The sequence below is a fragment of the Anolis sagrei genome, chromosome 3, assembly GCF_037176765.1.
Source record: "Anolis sagrei isolate rAnoSag1 chromosome 3, rAnoSag1.mat, whole genome shotgun sequence".
Lineage (NCBI taxonomy): Eukaryota > Metazoa > Chordata > Lepidosauria > Squamata > Dactyloidae > Anolis > Anolis sagrei.
This window is the reverse complement of record NC_090023.1, coordinates 209,696,644-209,713,717: the sequence shown is the minus strand read 5'-3', so window position 1 is coordinate 209,713,717 and position 17,074 is coordinate 209,696,644. Positions and strand designations below refer to the sequence as shown.

The 17,074-nt window shown below is 43.6% G+C and overlaps 1 protein-coding gene across 1 annotated transcript; it reads left to right on the top strand.

The window, feature by feature from the left end:
* The first annotated feature begins 821 nt into the window (after window positions 1–821).
* DUSP5 (dual specificity phosphatase 5) lies at window positions 822–16,856 on the top strand. Its single transcript, XM_060768388.2, has 4 exons — window positions 822–1,368; window positions 10,401–10,543; window positions 11,423–11,642; window positions 14,073–16,856. Exons 1-4 carry the CDS (start codon window positions 921–923, stop codon window positions 14,507–14,509), a joined length of 1,248 nt encoding a protein of 415 aa, XP_060624371.1. The 5' UTR covers window positions 822–920; the 3' UTR covers window positions 14,510–16,856.
* Window positions 16,857–17,074: the final 218 nt, after the last annotated feature.

The following is a 17,074-nucleotide window of genomic DNA, read 5'->3' as shown; positions in this document are numbered from 1 at the left end:
TAACCCAGTTCAAAGCAGATTTTGTGGGATTTTCTGCCTTGATATTCTGGGATATAGGGCTGTGTGGAAGGGCCCTGAATATGGACTCAGGTAACCCAGTTCAAAGCAGATTTTGTGGGATTTTCTGCCTTGATATTCTGGGATATAGGGCTGTGTGGAAGGGCCCTTAATATGGACTCAGATAACCCAGTTCAAAGCAGCTATTGTGGGATTTTCTGCCTTGATATTCAGGGCTGTGTGGCAGGGCCCTAAGGACTCTTTGACACTGCCACATAAAACACAGATTATCTGCCTTGAACCGGATTATATGGCTGTGTGGACTCATATAATCGTGTTCAAAGCAGATTATGTGGATTATCTGCTTTGATAATCTGGATTATAAAGCAGTAGAAGGGGCCTAAAACGACAACTCGCAGGATTTCATGCTGCATAGTGTCAAACCGCATTAATCCTGCAGTGTAGATGGTTGCCATTCTCTCCTTTCTGCTCCCACCACTTCCTCCCCTCCAGCATTACTAACCCGACGGAAACTAGTGATGGGGTGAGTGTCAGGAGGGCTTTTCTGGTGACTGGAGAAATGTCTGAGCTCTTCTTCAACTTCCTTTCCTTCGAGAAGTCTGACTCAGGGCCCTTTCCGGGGCGGGAGGAGGCGGAGGAGGAGGTGGGGGAAATCTTCATTCACTCACTTCAACAAGGAGGCGTGGCTTAGGGGAAAGGGGGCGTGTTGAGCCGGTGACGTCACTCTCCTTATATGGACACCGCCGGGCGGCTGCGGCTCGCGTTCATTCAATAGCGAGAAGAGGGCAGCAGGAATCCCCTTTGCTCGGGGTTCCAAAGCGCATGCGCGGCGGGAGGAGAAGGGAGGGGCGCTATTTAAAAGCCCGAAAGGGGAAAGCAGAGGAAAGCACAAGCTGTGGAAGATGAAGGTGACGGCGCTGAGCTCCCGGCAGCTCCGCCGGCTGGTGCGGAAGGAAGCCGGGCGCTGCTTGGTTCTGGATTGCCGGCCGTACCTCTCCTTCGCAGCGTCCTGCCTGCGCGGGTCGCTGAACGTCAACCTCAACTCCGTGGTGCTGCGCCGGGCTCGCGGAGGCGCCGTGCCTTTGCACTTCGCAGTCCCGGACGAGGCGGCGCGAGGCAGGCTGCTGCTCGGGGCAGGAGAGAGGCGCGAGCCCGGGCGCGAGGCGGCAGACGAAGAAGAAGAGGAGGAGGAAGCCACAGCGCAAGCGCGGAGGCTCAAAGCGGTGGTGGTCCTGGACCAAGGCACGCGGCACTGGCGGAAGCTCAAGGGCGGCAGCACGGCCCAGATCGTCCTCAACACCCTCCTGGCTGCCTTGCCCGAGCCCGGCGCCAAGGTCTGCTTCCTCAAAGGTAAGGCCAGCCCTGGGAGGAGGAGGAAGAGGCGCTTTGCAAGGTCTCCAGCAGACAGGGGCAAACTTGGGCCCTCCAGGTGTTTTGGACTCCAACTCCCACCATTCCTAACAGCCTCAGGCCCCTTCCTTTTGCCCCTCAGCCGCTTAAGCGGCTGAGGGGCAAAAGGAAGGGGCCTGAGGCTGTTAGGAATGGTGGGAGTTGGAGTCCAAAACACCTGGAAGGCCCAAGTTTGCCCCTGCCTGATCTATAGCCTCGCGTACATTGGTAGTACTATATCATGACTTTGTTTTGACCCCACTTTGGAAAGTCTCCGTGCAACGGGATCGTGGGAGTTGTAGTTTTCCAAGGTCTCTCTCCTTGGGAAGCAAACAAACTTATAGAATGGATGTATATTGGCACCTTTTTGTTTTGGAAGCGTGCAATGCAATGAGATCCCCGGGGAGAGGTAGTTTTTCAAGGTTTACACAGCCTTTGAGTGCATCTGCAGTATTATCACACTATGCAATCGCGTGAGTTGTAGTTTTACGAGGTCTGCACAGCCTTGAGTGCATCTATATTGTGTCGTGAATGCGGTTTTAACACTCCCTTTGGCTCAGTGCGATGAGATCCAGGGAGATGTAGTTTTTCAAGATCTACACAGCCTTTGAGTGCATCTTCAATATTATCACACTATGGAATTGCGTGAGTTGTAGTTTTACAAGGTCCCTAGCCTTGAGTGCATCTGCACTGTGTCATGAATGCGGTTTCAACACCCGCTTTGGCTCAATGCGATGAGATCCCGGGAGATGTAGTTTTCCAAGGTCTCTCGCCTTGGGAAGCCAACAAACTTGTAGAATGAATGTATATTGGCACCTTTTTGTTTTGGAAGCCATGAGATCCCCGGGAAGATGTAGTTTTCCAAGGTCTCTCGCCTTGGGAAGCCAACGAACTTGTAGAATGAATGTATATATTGGCACTTTTCTTTTTTGGAAGCGATGAGATCCCGGGAGATGTAGTTTTACAAGGTCTACACAGGCTTGAGTGCATCTGCACTATTATCGCCGTTTGGGCGCAATGCTACGAGGTCGTGGGAGTTGTAGTTTTGCAAGGTCCCTAGCCTTGAATGTATCTGTACTATGTAGTGAATGCGGTTTTAACACCCGATTTGGCTCAAAGCGAGGAGATCCTGGGTGCCTCGTATCCTGGGAGTTGTAGTTTCCCACGCTCTTTAAGCCCTCTCTGCCCTAGAGAGCTAGTGCCTCGCCTCGCCAAACTGCAAATCGCACTATTCCAGAGCCCAACCGCTTTGGCGCAATGCTATGGGGTCGTGGGAGTTGTAGTTTTGCAAGGTCCCTAGCCTTGAATGCATCTGTACTGGGTCGTGAATGCGGTTTTAAAACCCGCTTTGTGTCCATGCGATGAGATCCTGGGTGCATCGGATCCTGGGAGTTGTAGTTTCCCACGCTTTCGAAGCCTTCTCTGCCCAAGAGGGCTAGTGCCTCGCCAAACTACAACTCTTAATTCCATAGCCTTCAGCGGGAGCTAAACGGCATTAGTTCCACAGTGAGGATGCATTTGAACTCTGCCAAAGGGATGGGGACAAGGGAAGAAGCGGCATCCCGAATGTAGGGAAAGGTCTCCCAAAAAGTGGGAGCTGCGGTGGAGCAATGGGTTAAGCCCTTGTGCCGGCTGACCTGAAGACCCTGATGGTTGGGAGTTCGAATCCCCGAGACGGGGTGAGTTCCCGTCTGTCAGCCCCAGCTTTCCATGTGGAGACATGAGAGAAGCCTCCCGCAGGATGGTAACACATCCAGGCGTCCCCAGGGGCAACGTCCTTGCAGATGGTCAGTTCTCTCATACCAGAAGCTACTTGTATTATATTCTCTTTGCTTCTGACACGATTTTTTTTAAAGTCAAAAAGTAATTCCCTCCCAGCTATGGTCCAAGGGGTTTAATAATAATGCCTTTGAAATAATGCATTGCTAATGAATCCCCCCCCCCCCCCAAAAAAAAAATTGTAGTAAAATTTGGAATGTAAACAAATAATGGCTTTGGCTTTGACTGCCTTTAGTTGTGCAGACTTCTGTCAACCTGGCTGGATTGTTCTCAAACAGGAATTGATTTGTTTTGGAAGGCTTTCATGGCCGGAATCATTGGGTTGCTGTGAGTTTTCTGAGCTGTATTGCTATGTTTTAGAAGCAGTCTTTCCTGACGTTTTGCCCGCATCTGTGGAAGGCATCCTCAGATGTTGTGCTCAGTCAGGGCCAGCTAACACCTCCCAATAAAGTATTCCCTCAGGCAGACCTTGAAGCTGAAGGCTGTTCAAACCAGGACAGTAAAAAAAAAAGACTAAAAAAATGGGAATTCCAGACAGGAAACAATCACGGCCAGTTAACACCTCTCAACAAAAGATTCCCTCCAGGTGGGAAGCAGCCAGGCTTTGAAGCTGCAAGGCCATTCAATGCTAATCAAGCTGGCCAATTGCAACATTCACACCTATCTCAAAGAGATAAGAGTTTATTCTCCCAGCCTGGGCATTCCACAGATATCTAAATCCCACTTTCCTAGTTTCCAACATACCTCACAACCTCTTGAGAATGCTTATGCAGCTGAGAGAATAAAGGAAGGGGCCTAAGGCTGTTAGGAATGATGGGAATTGAAGTCCAAAACACCTGGATATAGAAGTTTCTGCACTCCGTTGCAAAAGTTTATAGCTGATCTCAGACACTTTTGAGAGATAAATGTAATTTTGGGTTTTTTGCCAAAAAGAAGGGATTCCGGAGGTACAATTCAGCATGCCCAAAACCCAAACACTGGTGCGTCCTCAGTCTGTACATCTTTGGAGTTGAAATGTAGCTTTATTTAAGAGTAGAGATCCTTAAGGCTGTGGCTAAGTGAGAACACTAAATAGGGGGGGGAGTATTTCCCCCCTAAAAGTTTTGCAATTGTGGAATCGAAGAGGAATTTGAAAAGGAAATAGCTTAATATGTTAGCTTGGCATTAAAGTCTGCCATTTGGAAGTGGCTGATTATGATTAGTATTGATCCTGATTGAAAAAAAATTCCAGTCTAAGGTCGCTTCTCTTTAAAAATAAAACATGTCCTTGAAGCAGTAATTTAATTATGTTTGTGTGGATAAGTGTCCGTAATTCCAATATTCTGGGGTCTTTTTTCTAATGTTGCCTTTTAGCCATTCCACACAGCCATATAACTCAGAATATTATGTTGTAATATGTTTAATATGGTTTTAATTTGTATTTATATATATTTATGTGTCTTTATAATCGTGTGTGTGTTAATGTTTATACTAGGATGATTTTATGCTTTGTCTGAATCTGGGCTGATGCATGTTTTATGGGCTGTATGGCCATGTTCCAGAAGCATTGTCTCCTGACATTTCACCTGCATCTCTGGCAGACATCCTCAGAAGTTGTAAGGAGGCCTGCCATAGATGCAGGCAAAATGTCAGGAGAGAATGCTTCTGGAACATGGCCGTACAGCCCGTAAAACAGGCAACAGCCCAGTGATACCGGCCATGAAAGCCTTTGACAATACTTTGTCTGAATGTTTGAATTTTATGTATGTCTTATGTTTAATCGTTTTTAATTAATTTTAAGTTCATAGTTCTATGTAGTAATTAGTTATTATGATTTATTTGTGTACTGTATGTTGGCATTGAATTTTTGCCATTAGTATGTTGTAAACCACCTTGCATCCACCCAGGGATATAAATACGGTAAACAAATAATACAATAATAAAATAAATAAATATCAAGGCAGAAAATCCCACAATATCTGCTTTGAACTGGGTTACTTGAGTCCACACTGCCATATATCCCAATTCAAAGCAGATAATGTTGGATATTATTCAGCTGTGTGGAAGGGACCTTAGACTCGGTCTAGGCAATTTGGTAGCTTTGGTAAAGATACCTATAAATGGAAGAAATGGGAAAGAGACCAAGATGATTGCACTTGTCAAAACACCAGAATGCATTGAAGTGAAAGAGAGTCTCATGTAAACCCTGCAGTGCCACCTAAAGGGCAGCGCTCTGCAAATTACTAAATTAAGTATCTTACTAAATATACTACTACTTTGCTCTATAAATTGAGCACCTACTCGGCAAAGGAACAAGTAAATCATTGCCTCTTTGGAGGTGGCAGTGGGGTAATTCTTTTTGTGAGGACTCATTTAAAGTCTGTGCTCATCCCATTAATGGTATTAAGTGGACTACGTGGGTTTTTTAAATGTAGTAAAATAATTGGATTTTTCCTCCTCTGAGCTGACAAGGTAATTCGTTTTTTAAAAAAATATTTTCTTCAAGTCCTTGTGCATCTTTTCCAGTATGCTGGTGCTTCCCATCTAGAAGATGGATGCAAACAGGGTTTTTTTTTAATGAGTGCAGTGCAACTCCATAAGAGGATTGCTAATACGGTTCCCTCTCAGCAGTCATTTAGACAATATAAGGATTTCCTTCTTTTGGTATTCACATTCTGGTTCAGGGTTGGATTGTTTTTGGCTTTAGGAGGAAAGGGGGTTGAGCTCCCCCTGTTGGCTTCAGGTCCCCATGTGGGGATATGAGAGCAGTCCCCCACAACGATGGTAAAACATCAAACATCTGGGCATCATCCTTGCAGACAGCCAATTCTCTCATACCAGAAGTGACTTACAGTTTCTCAAGTCACTCCTGTCATGAAAAAAAAGTGGGTTGGTGTGAATTTTCCAGGCTGTATGGCCATGTTCCAGAAGCAGTCTCTCTTGACATTTCACCCACATCTATGGCAGGCATCCTCAGATCTCACAACCTCTGCCATAGATGTGTGTGAAATGTCAGGAGAGAATGCTTCTGGCACATGGCCATACAGCCCGGAAAACTCACAGCAACCCAGTGATTACAGCCATGAAAGCCTTCGACAACACAATGCCAACTCAGATGCCAGCCACTCCTGCCCAGTTATTCAAAAAGCCCAGAAATGATACTACTGTAGAGAGAATACAGAAGGTCAGTTCTTCTTAGTATGGACTAAGCTCTCTATTTAGAAAAGTGGATTGTTCTTTTTTTGTAAGAGTCTAGATACAGTACTCGCATTGACCCATGGATGTCAACCCAGGTTTAGCATTGATCTTTTGACTAAAATTTCTAGACTTATACATGAGTATATACTATATAGCAGGCATGGACAAACTTCGGCCCTCTGGGTGTTTTGAACTACTGGCTGTTAGGAATGGTAAGAGTTGAAGTTCAAAGCACCTGGAGGGCTGAAGTTTGCCCATGCCTGCTACATAGGGTACATCATACACACCATCATTTAGCCACCCTGAGTATGCAAGAGTGACTGATTCTATTTATTCTTTGGATCATTCCTCTTTCATACAGTGTGTTTTTCTGGTCTACAGTTATGGAGCGAGAAGTTGAGCCATTCATATCCAGATTATCTTTGAAACTGGTGTTGATCTTCCAGTTCTTGTTTAGAGCAAGAACATTTACGCATGTTCTGTTGTAATAGGAAACTCTCAGCATGTGAGAGAAAGAAAATATTGTGCTTTAGTCGGAATGTATGCCTACCCTTAACCTGAATGCAGTAATTTTCTGCCACTGGCTGTTTTTATCGTCTAGAAACTGGCTGCGTTGAGAAATTGTGTCTGAGTCACAAAACCAAAACTGTTGCTGTCCTCCAGACTCTTGCTATGTTTTTTACCTTTCTCTGGATGTCCCCCATAAAGTAAGAGGATTTATCCCAAAGGGTTTTGTCTGCATAGTGATGAGAAAGTAAATACACTGTGAAGTTCCTAAGTGGGGTTGGACACAGTCATAAGGAGATAAGGGCATGAGTCAGAATCCATGTCAGCTACCAGCTACCATAAGCAGCTCCTGTCCTGCACTTCGGGGAATTACTTTTACTGCTCAATGGCATGATTCTTGTTTTCTTTTTCCCCTTCTCTACTGTTTTTGAAAGCTTTCAGGTTTTGTTAATTTAGTGGCTCCGATCTGTAGAAAGGGGGGCAAATGCTGTGTGTATTTTTACTTTTACATACGGGCAGTACCAAGTTACAAAAAGGTTCTGTAGGTTTGTTAAGCTGTATTCCTTTGTAACATGGAACAGATACTGTACTCTTTTAAGTGTAACTCCACATAGTAATGGTAAAGGTTTCCCCTGACATTAAGTCTAGTCATGTCTGACTGGGAGTGAGTGCTCATCTCCATTTCTAAGCTGAAGAGCCGGCGTTGTCCATAGATGCCGCCAAGGTCATGTGGCTGGCATGACTGCATGGAACGCCGTTACCTTCCCACCAAGGTGGTACCTATTCATCTACTCACATTTGCATGTTTTCAAAATGCTAGGGTGGCAGAAGCCGGGGCTAACAGCGGGAGCTCACCCCACTCCCTGGATTTGAGCCACCAGCCACATACATACATATATGCACAATAGATATGTATGCTTTGAGTAGCATAGGAGAGGGTTAAGACCCCTGTGGTGTTTGTTTTGTTGTTTTGTTGTTCACCTCACTTTCTGTTCCTGTGAGAACTGGATTTTGAAAAACATGGCTTGTTATGGAAACAAGGATTGGTGAGAAAGTTTCAGTGGAGACACCTTTTCCCCATGATAATGCTTCCGGGAGTACATTTCCTTTCCTGGGCGTAGATTTCTCTCACTTCCTGCTGTCTCACCCTTATTCTTAACTGTGAGTTGTTTGTAAGTCGAATATTTGGAACCTGGGGACTACCTGTATTTTCGTGGGTCTGAAGCCAAACTGGGATTCAAGCATGCAATTAACTTTTTTTTTACAAACACTGATAATTATGAGATCTACCCTTGAGCTATAGACAATATAGATGTGACAGTTGTTAACAGGGGAAAAATCTCAAATGGGAATGTATTTCTTAATATGAGGGTCAGAAAGTATTAATACAATCAGACTCATTTATTTATGGAGCCCCCAGGGGTGCAGTGGGTTAAACCCTTGTGCCAGCTGAACTTGCTGACCAATAGGTTGGTGGTTTGAATCCAGGGACAGTGGGTTGAGCTCCCTCTGTCAGCTCCAGCTCCCCATGAGGGACACGAGAGAAGCCTCCCACAAGGATGGTGAAACATCAGACATCCAGGCATCTCCTAGGCAACATCCTTGTAGACGGCTAATTCTCTCACAGCAGAAGCGACTTGCAGTTTCTCAAATTGCTCCTGACACAAAAAAATTACTTGCTTTATATATCTTTTTATCATCTGGTTAGTTCTACAGCTACTTTGTAATTGCTCTGCCTAGAGTTTTCATCTCTGGTTGTGAAAATGAGACATCCCTCTCTCTCTCTCACACACACTCACACACACACAAACACCCAGGATGAGTAATGTCCTATTAGCAGAACTAATAGAAGCAGAGTTCAGCTCGTGGGGAGAACAAGTGTCTGAGTGCCAGCGAAAGCTACAGGGCTTAATGAAAAGGTGACTCATCTTTAAGAACAGCCTGCAAATCTCTTGATTCCCCAGGGCTTCTGGTTACTAGTCACCTGCTAACCCCACACCTATACTTCCCAAACCAATGAGGTGGACAGGTTGCATAAATCCAAGCACAGGAACATAAAAGTGATATCATGGTTAAATGGCATCTTTGAAACTCCTGTCTACGAACTGTCTGAAGGTTAAGAAAAGGTTAGAAGCCTTTCAAAGCAAAGTTGAAGAAGGAGGCAGTCAGTGTTTTGTCACGAGGATGTTGAGGTTCTTAGAGTTCATTCTGGTCACGGAAATTCTCAAGAGCACACCTGTTTAACGCAAGGCCCACGGGCCAAATCTGGCCTGCCATATCATTTTTCTGTGGCTTCAAGGCTTTAGTTGCATTTAAAGTTTTGCAATTGTAAAACAGGCATTTAGAGGCAACCATAAGGCTGATGTGGCCCTTAGTGAAAATGAGTTTGATCCGCCTGCTCCAGAGGGTATTTTTACTGAGATCAATTGCATCTCTGTGTGGTGTGTTTTAAATAGCATTTTCAGTTTCCTGAACTGTCATTCATAGATAAATATACATTTTGGGGGCTTGTGTGGTAGATTCTAATAAAGCAGAATAACATTTGGGAGTCAAATGGCATTCATAAAATAGCCATGTGGGAATATCTTGAATATTGACTTCAGAGTGAATCCCTAGACAATTTCCTCTGTCAATATCCCTTTAAGAAACTTTGAGTATATAATTAGGCCCTCTTTTAGAAGATACAGTTATAGTACTATATCTTCCAAATGGCCACGGTAACATAGTAGTTAAAGCCACCAGCTGCAGGAAAGGCTGCTGACCAGTGGGTCAACAATTCAAAGCAGCGAGTCAGGGTGAGCTCCCAATTGTCAAGAGCCCTAGCTTTTGTCAACCTAGCAGTTCAAACGCATGCAATGTGCGTAGATCAATAGGTGCTGCCTTGGTAGGAAGGTAAAGGAGTGCCCCTTGCAGATATGCCAGCTAAAAGATTGGAGATGTCTATGACATTGCATCCAGATGCTGGAAATAATGTTTGAATTGGAAGGTTTGGTGAAGATGTACTTGATGGTGCATGTTTTTCTATTTAGATCAATAGCAAGCTCTGACTTAGAACACAACAAATGTGTTTTTGTGCTGTGAGCTTTTGCAAATCTGTTTTTATAATCCGAAACCACTCATTTGGGGCTATTTAGCTGTCTGAGCCCATCATAAGCTTTCATTAAGTTTCATGGCACAGAATGGCTCTGATTCATTTGCAGAAAGCAGAATAGTAGTATACTAGTCAATACACAGCAGTGTGCCTTTATCAGAATTCCCTTAAAGATAGATAATTGTGAGGCTATCTTACAGTCATTTGAAACTGATCCAGTTGGTTTTCCTTTGTGTTCACTATAATCAATTTGTAAAGGGGTGCAATTGTGTCTTCTATCTTTTTTTAATTGATTGCTCTTTAGTTCTAGCAGAAACCTCTCTTGACAAAACTTAAAATGTCTCAAGATTTAATTAGGTATCCTGCACAAATGAGTGACTTCCCTGACCCCCAAAGCCCTATTAATGTGTGTTTCCTTCTTTGTTTTCTTTCCTTCCAGGAGGTTATGAAACCTTTTATTCCCAGTATCCTGAATTCTGTATAGATGTAAAGCCTATATCCCAAGAGAAGCCGGAAACGGAAAGAAGCGGCAACAGCCTCAGCGAGAAGCAGTGCATCCAACACAAGCCAGCATATGATCAGGTGTGTTTCAGGGAAGATATGACTAATCCCACCCACGCTTGGGCTCCTTGGGGGCTCGTTCTGTCATCACCCTCTTCCTATCTAAGTGGTTCACTCTTTCCATTCATGTCTGGTAATGTGGGGAGGGAAAGAAGTCAATATCCATCTTTGTCGTGTTTCAAATAATGGTACAGAGTGCGCAATGCACTTTTGCAGACAAACAGCCTTCAGCCAACAGACTGGAGGAGTGGCCTGAAATCAAAGGTGCATAGTAGCATGGTATTTCCCCTCTTTTCCCATATACTGTTTTTCTCAGAGAGGTTAAAGGAAGTTGCTTATTGTGTTCTGAGCATGAATTAGCCTTTTCATTTTCTGCAATGACTTCTGTGCTCTCAAGGTTTGGTAATACCCTGGTTGCTTCAAGTCTTCCATCCATGAGTGGATTAGCCAATAAGGTTGCTATGCAAGTCCCACTCATCCAAATCTTTTAAAGGGCAGACCTTCTACTTCATTACACTAGAGAATAAATCCACTTTAAATCCGGTTTCTGCCTCCTGCAGAATTTCTAGGGTTTGTAGTTTAGGGAGGCTGTTAAAGCCTCCTCCTTAAACTACAAAACCCAGAATTCTGCAGGAGGCAGCAACTGGTTTTAAAGTGGATTCATTCTCTGGTGTGATGAGGCCCTCTGACGCCATTACCGAAAGCATAGCAGCAGCTCTGAACTGCCACCTTGACACAAATTGCCATCTTTTGCAAAGTGCTTCCTGTCTAGTTTTCTGTTCTCGCTGATTGTAGTGATGTCTGGAAATCACCTCAAATGATTCCCTACAGTCCTTTGACTGAGGAAATTAAATGTCGCAAAGCAGCACTAGTAATTATGTGGGGTTTTTTGCTTTCCAGGGTGGCCCAGTGGAAATCTTGCCTTTCCTGTATCTCGGCAGTGCCTACCACGCTTCCAAGTATGAGTTCTTAGCCAATCTGAACATCACTGCACTCTTGAACGTCTCCAGGAAGAGCTCTGAGCCCTTTACAGGCCAGTACTGCTATAAATGGATTCCTGTGGAAGACAGCCATACAGCAGACATCAGCTCACACTTCCAGGAGGCAATCGAATTTATTGGTAAGTGAGTTTTTTTAAAGGGTAACACCCACATCACTTGTGGCCACCACAATCAGGAATAGTAATAGTCTTGTTTACATTAATGGCAACAATGAGGGACAAGGAACTTAAAATCAGTGCTTCAGATTTTTTAAAAAATATGTCAGAAATGATTTGAGAGCATACTGCAAGTCACTTCTGGTGTGAGAGAACTAGCCATCTACAGAGAAGTTGCCCAGGGGACACCTGAATGTATTAGCTTGGAGACTTCTCTCATGTCCCCGCAAACTAGAGCTGACAGACGGGAGCTCACCCATCTTGTGGATTCAAACCAGCAACCTTTAAGTCAGCAGTTCAGCCAGCACAAGGCTTTAACCCGTTGCGCCACCGCGGCTCATAGTGCTTAGGATCATTGTAAAGGAAAGTGTTACCAATGGGAGATTCCATCTGAACATGAGGAAGAACTTCCTGACTGTGAGAGCCGTTCAGCAGTGGAACTCTCTACCTCCGAGTGTGGTGGAGGCTCCTTCTTTGGAGGCTTTTAAACAGAGGCTAGATGGCCATCTGTCAGGGGTGCTTTGAAGGCAATATTCCTGCTTCTTGGCAAGGGGTTGGACTGGATGGCCCATGACGTCTCTTCCAACTCTATGATTCTATGATTCTATGAGCATGATTCTAGAAATATTTTGGTCACTCACATGGAAACTCCAACTCTTTCCCAACCTACTGGCTGTTAGGAATTGTGGGAATTGAAGTCCAAAACACCTGGAGGGCTGAAGTTTGCCCATGCCTACAAGAAACCATTTTGAAAAGAACTTAGTAGTCCTACAACAACAAAAGTTAAATGATGCTAAGCAGAATACCTCATGCGGTGTCCATCTAATAAGTCTCTTTGACAGTATCCAAAACCTTGAACATTCATTTCTCAAGATAGCCAAATTAGGGCAAGTTCTATTTTTCATCCGCACATATACCGCCCAAGAAGCTTATTTTCAGCAATTTCTTTTTTAATCTTGTAACAATAATTGAATTGTGTGAGTAACCTTGAGGCCTCCTATTGCGTAAAATGGTACTTCTGCCTAAGCCATTTATAGCCTGACTTCAGTCCAAGTACCACTTATCATGGGTTGTAATTAGAGATTTAAGACTCGTTTATTGTGCACTTTGTAGTGGAAACCCCAGCAACCTGGGACTTGACATCCCTGCTTCAAACCCATGCTGAGTGCCTAGTAAAAAAGCCCACAAGGTGGGCACAAAAGCGCCACTGTTCATGCTCTGAGCCAACCAGAAATGTCCACATGTCTCATGTTATTGGAGGGAGTGTGCAGTACACCCACACTTTTTACTGCTGTGCTGCCTCTGAAAAGATCCTAGATGTGCTTTGTGGTATTGTAGTATTTGTCCTCTCCTGCTGCAGTGGGGGAAGGAAAGCTCTTATCTTCTCCACTACTACATATCTACTACTACATGAGTATTGGGTATTGACCACGGTAGTCCACACTCTAGTTACATCCTGAATAGACTACTGCAATGTGCTCTACATGGAGCTGCCTTTGAAGACTGTTCAGAAGCTACAAATGGTCCAGATTGCTCACTGGAGAGACGTACAGGTGAGGAAGGGGAGCATACAACTCCCCCTGTTACGTCAGCTCCACTGGCTGCCAATCTGCTACCGATCACAATTCAAAGTGCTGGCTTTTTCTTATAAACTGGTTCTGGCTCAGTTTATCTGTCCGAACATATCTCCCTCTATGAAGCACCACAGAGTTTAAGATCATCTGGGGAGGCCCTGCTCTTTGTCCCACCTTCCTCACAGTCACGATTGGCAGAAACAAGAGACAGGACCTTCTCAGTGATGGCCCCTCGGCTGTGTAACCACCTCCCCAGGGATATTAGATCAGCCCGCTCCCTTCCTGACCTTCCACAAGAGAGTGAAAACATGGCTTTGTGACCAAGCCTTTAGAGAACTTGTTTGATAGATAGACTCAGAACAATGTGCAATGACCATTGTAACAGCCTGGATTATGATAGTGGATTATGTGTTTAACTCTGAATGTATTGTTTTAAAATGTTTTAATTGTTTTCAAGTACTTTTTAATTCTATTTTAATATTTATTTAAGTGTACATTGTGTTTTAAGGCATCGAACCATTGCCTGTATGTAAAGCCGCTTTGAGTCCCCTCTGGGGTGAGAAAGGCGGGGGAGAAATGTCATAAATAAATAAATATCAAGATTAGTTATTTGAATAAAAATGATAAGTGCCAAAAAGTAAAATTCATTTTTTGGCTTGCTGAAATGAACTTCCATTTATGTTTTCATTGTGTGCACACAACCTGTATGAAATCAAGTTGGGAAATCGGATTTAGAAAAATCATTTAAATAATGATAGACTATCATTGCTGTGTGACAACAACCTTCATCAAGCATTTTACTATTTTTTTATTTCTCCAGACTGCACCAGACGGGAAGGAGGCAAAATCTTGGTACACTGTGAAGCTGGCATTTCCCGCTCTCCCACGATCTGCATGGCGTACCTCATGAAAATGAAGAAATTCCGATTGGAGGAGGCATTCGATTACATCAAACAACGTCGGAGTCTGATCTCACCAAACTTTGGCTTCATGGGCCAGCTCCTCCAGTACGAATCAGAAATACTCTCTTCAACTCCAAGCCCTCCCGTCTCTTCTTGCAAAAGGGATGCCGTGTCTTTTTTTGCCGACGAGCTGACTCGGAGCAAAAGTTTTGAAGGCTCCTGTTTTGCATTTCCTACCTCAGTTTTGAATTCTGTGCCCCTTCACTCACCGGTCCATCAGCTGAAACTGAATCCAATCACTGCGACGTCACCCTGCTGGACCATCTTGGGAGCAAGGGACAATACAATCCCATGAAAGACTATTATGAAGACATTTCATCTATGTCATGTTTCACCCAAAACTAGAAACTTTGAGCAGGAAGAGAATATGTGGTTTCACATTGGCATGGAGTCATGGTTCGATGCATTTCAGCTTGGGTTAGTTATGCCATTTCAAGCTGTCTAGCTAACTCCTGCTTTTCAGCTTATCTTATTCTAGGATTTTAGTTTGAACTCTTTAAGCTATTCTTCCTCCACTTCAACTACTATTCATTACGGTTATGGATACATATTTAGCTCACGTAGGTCAAACTTTTCAAAAGAGTGAATGTCACTAATGAAAGAAAATGTGTACATTTTCAAGGTTATTTAAAATGATTTCTGGAGTGTCTGTGCATCCACTACTGTATTTCCATACCATGCTGGAGTATAGAACCACGTTTTCAAAAAGTCACTCAGATTGTCCTGTTGCTTCTAAGTTCATGCTTCCCTCTCTCACAAAATCATAGCCTTGTTTTAAAGTGCAAGCAATAAACAGCTGTATCAGGAGAGCAAAGCTATAATGCGAAGCACAATGTCCAAGAGAAGCAAAGCCTGACATCTTTGGTAGTGGCACAAAACTTGAACCTTTGCCGCCTTCTTTGTGTGGATTCTTTTCTTTTTTAAAAAATGTCATGTGCTGTAAGAGATAAGTGGATTTGAAACTGGGAAGAAAAAAAAATCATTTTCTTCGCATCCACCAATTCTATATCACTTATTGCTGTACAACTGTGGTCAGGGTCTGAAGTCCATCCTTCCCTGTGACTGAGTTACATACTTTCTGTGTTAGGTTAACAGACTGCAAAGCAGGACTACACAAAATATGTCCAAAAAACTATGTAAAGGTCCTCTAATTTAAGGGTCTGCCTAAGGAGCCCCTGGTGACGCAGCAGGTTAAACTGCAGAGCTGCTGAACTTGCAGACTGAAAGGTCAGCGGTTCGAATCCGGGGAGCAGGGTGAGCTCGCACTCCTAGCCCCAGCTTCTGCCAACTTAGCAGTTCAAAAACATGCAAGTGTGAGTAGATCAACAGGTACTGCTTCGATGGGAAGGTAACAACGCTCCATGCAGTCATGCCGGCCACATGACCTAGGAGATATCTATGGATAATGCCAGCTCTTTTGCTTAGAAATGAAAATAAGCACCAACCCCCAGAGTCAGACATGACTAAATATCAAGGGGAATCTTCTACCTTTACTTAAAATATTTCAGTCATACCAAAATTAAGTTGTTGGATTGGATTTTGTTTGAATACCACACGTAGAACAAGTTATGCCTGGCTGAAATCACATTGATTTGAATGACTTCAAATGGCTTCAAATTAGTTTCTTTTTTACTTATCTTCAGTCCATAGGGAAATAACTATAAATTCATCCTGCAAACAGTGCATTTCGAAATGCTGGCATCTCTAAGATGCCCCAATAGCTAGATGTAATGGGTTTGTTCCCATTTTGTCCTATTTGGCAAGTAATGCTTGCAGTGTTGGTGAGGAGTGTGATGCTTGAATGCTCCCAGGTACTTGAAAGATGTATTGATAACATAAGTAAAGGATAGACCACTGTGATGATCTCCTTTTTTTGGAGGGGAGATTCAACTGCCATTAGCTTTAGCCAACTTAGCTAGTAGTGAGGCATTATAGAAGTAGCAGGCCAAAAACACCTCAAGGGGAACATTGTTCACACAATTTGCTATGCTTATTTCATTCCTAGCACCTAGGTCTGGAAAAGACCAGGGTGGATTCTGCAAAACATGAGAATATGTTTTGTATTTGGCACAGTTAGAACTGATAACACAAGCTGCCATTTCCTTTGAGCCAGGAGTCTGCAGGTGTTACCAGATTGTGTCTTCATACCATTTTTACATATTTGTGGCTCAATACACAAATGCAAAGGCAATCCCATAGTGACTGGCTATTTAAAGAAATATCTTATGAAGCGCACATATTTATTTACCCAGTGGATTCTTGTGCAATAATTTGGATTTCTGGAAAAGTTATGGTAAAGAAGATTGTGGCCGGAAGGGCCTTTTGCCAACAATGCTCCTTCCTTAATGAAGTGTTACCATTCTTGTTGTACTATGTGGTCTCCTCAAACGCTGTGCGGCTTTCGGATCCATGTGTTGATTTCTTCCATGTTGCAGTTCTGGATAACTTAATTCTTAGGCAGTCAGAACTTTTTAAACTGGACAGCAGTATATCCAGTTTTTGTGTCTTCAAGTGGCTCTATGTTCTGCTGTTTGTTCCATCATATTTTCCTAAATATGGGAAATGGCAATAACTGCCTGGAAAACTTGTGAATGTGAATACAGACTTTTAAACAATAAAGTTGTAAAATAATAAAAGTGAAACGTTTGCTTTGTGAATTACATGCATCACATCATCTCGTGGAAAGCATTCTGCCAGACTTCAGCTTATAGGACTTGCCTGGCCCAGGAAATGCCTTCCGTAGGAGGAAAGTCTTAGCTTACACAAAATGTGTTACTGCTCAGTTTTGAGTCACTTTGAGCAAGTCACGTTTTCAGCCTAAAAGGAAGGCAATGACAAAACTTTTATGAATAACCCTTTC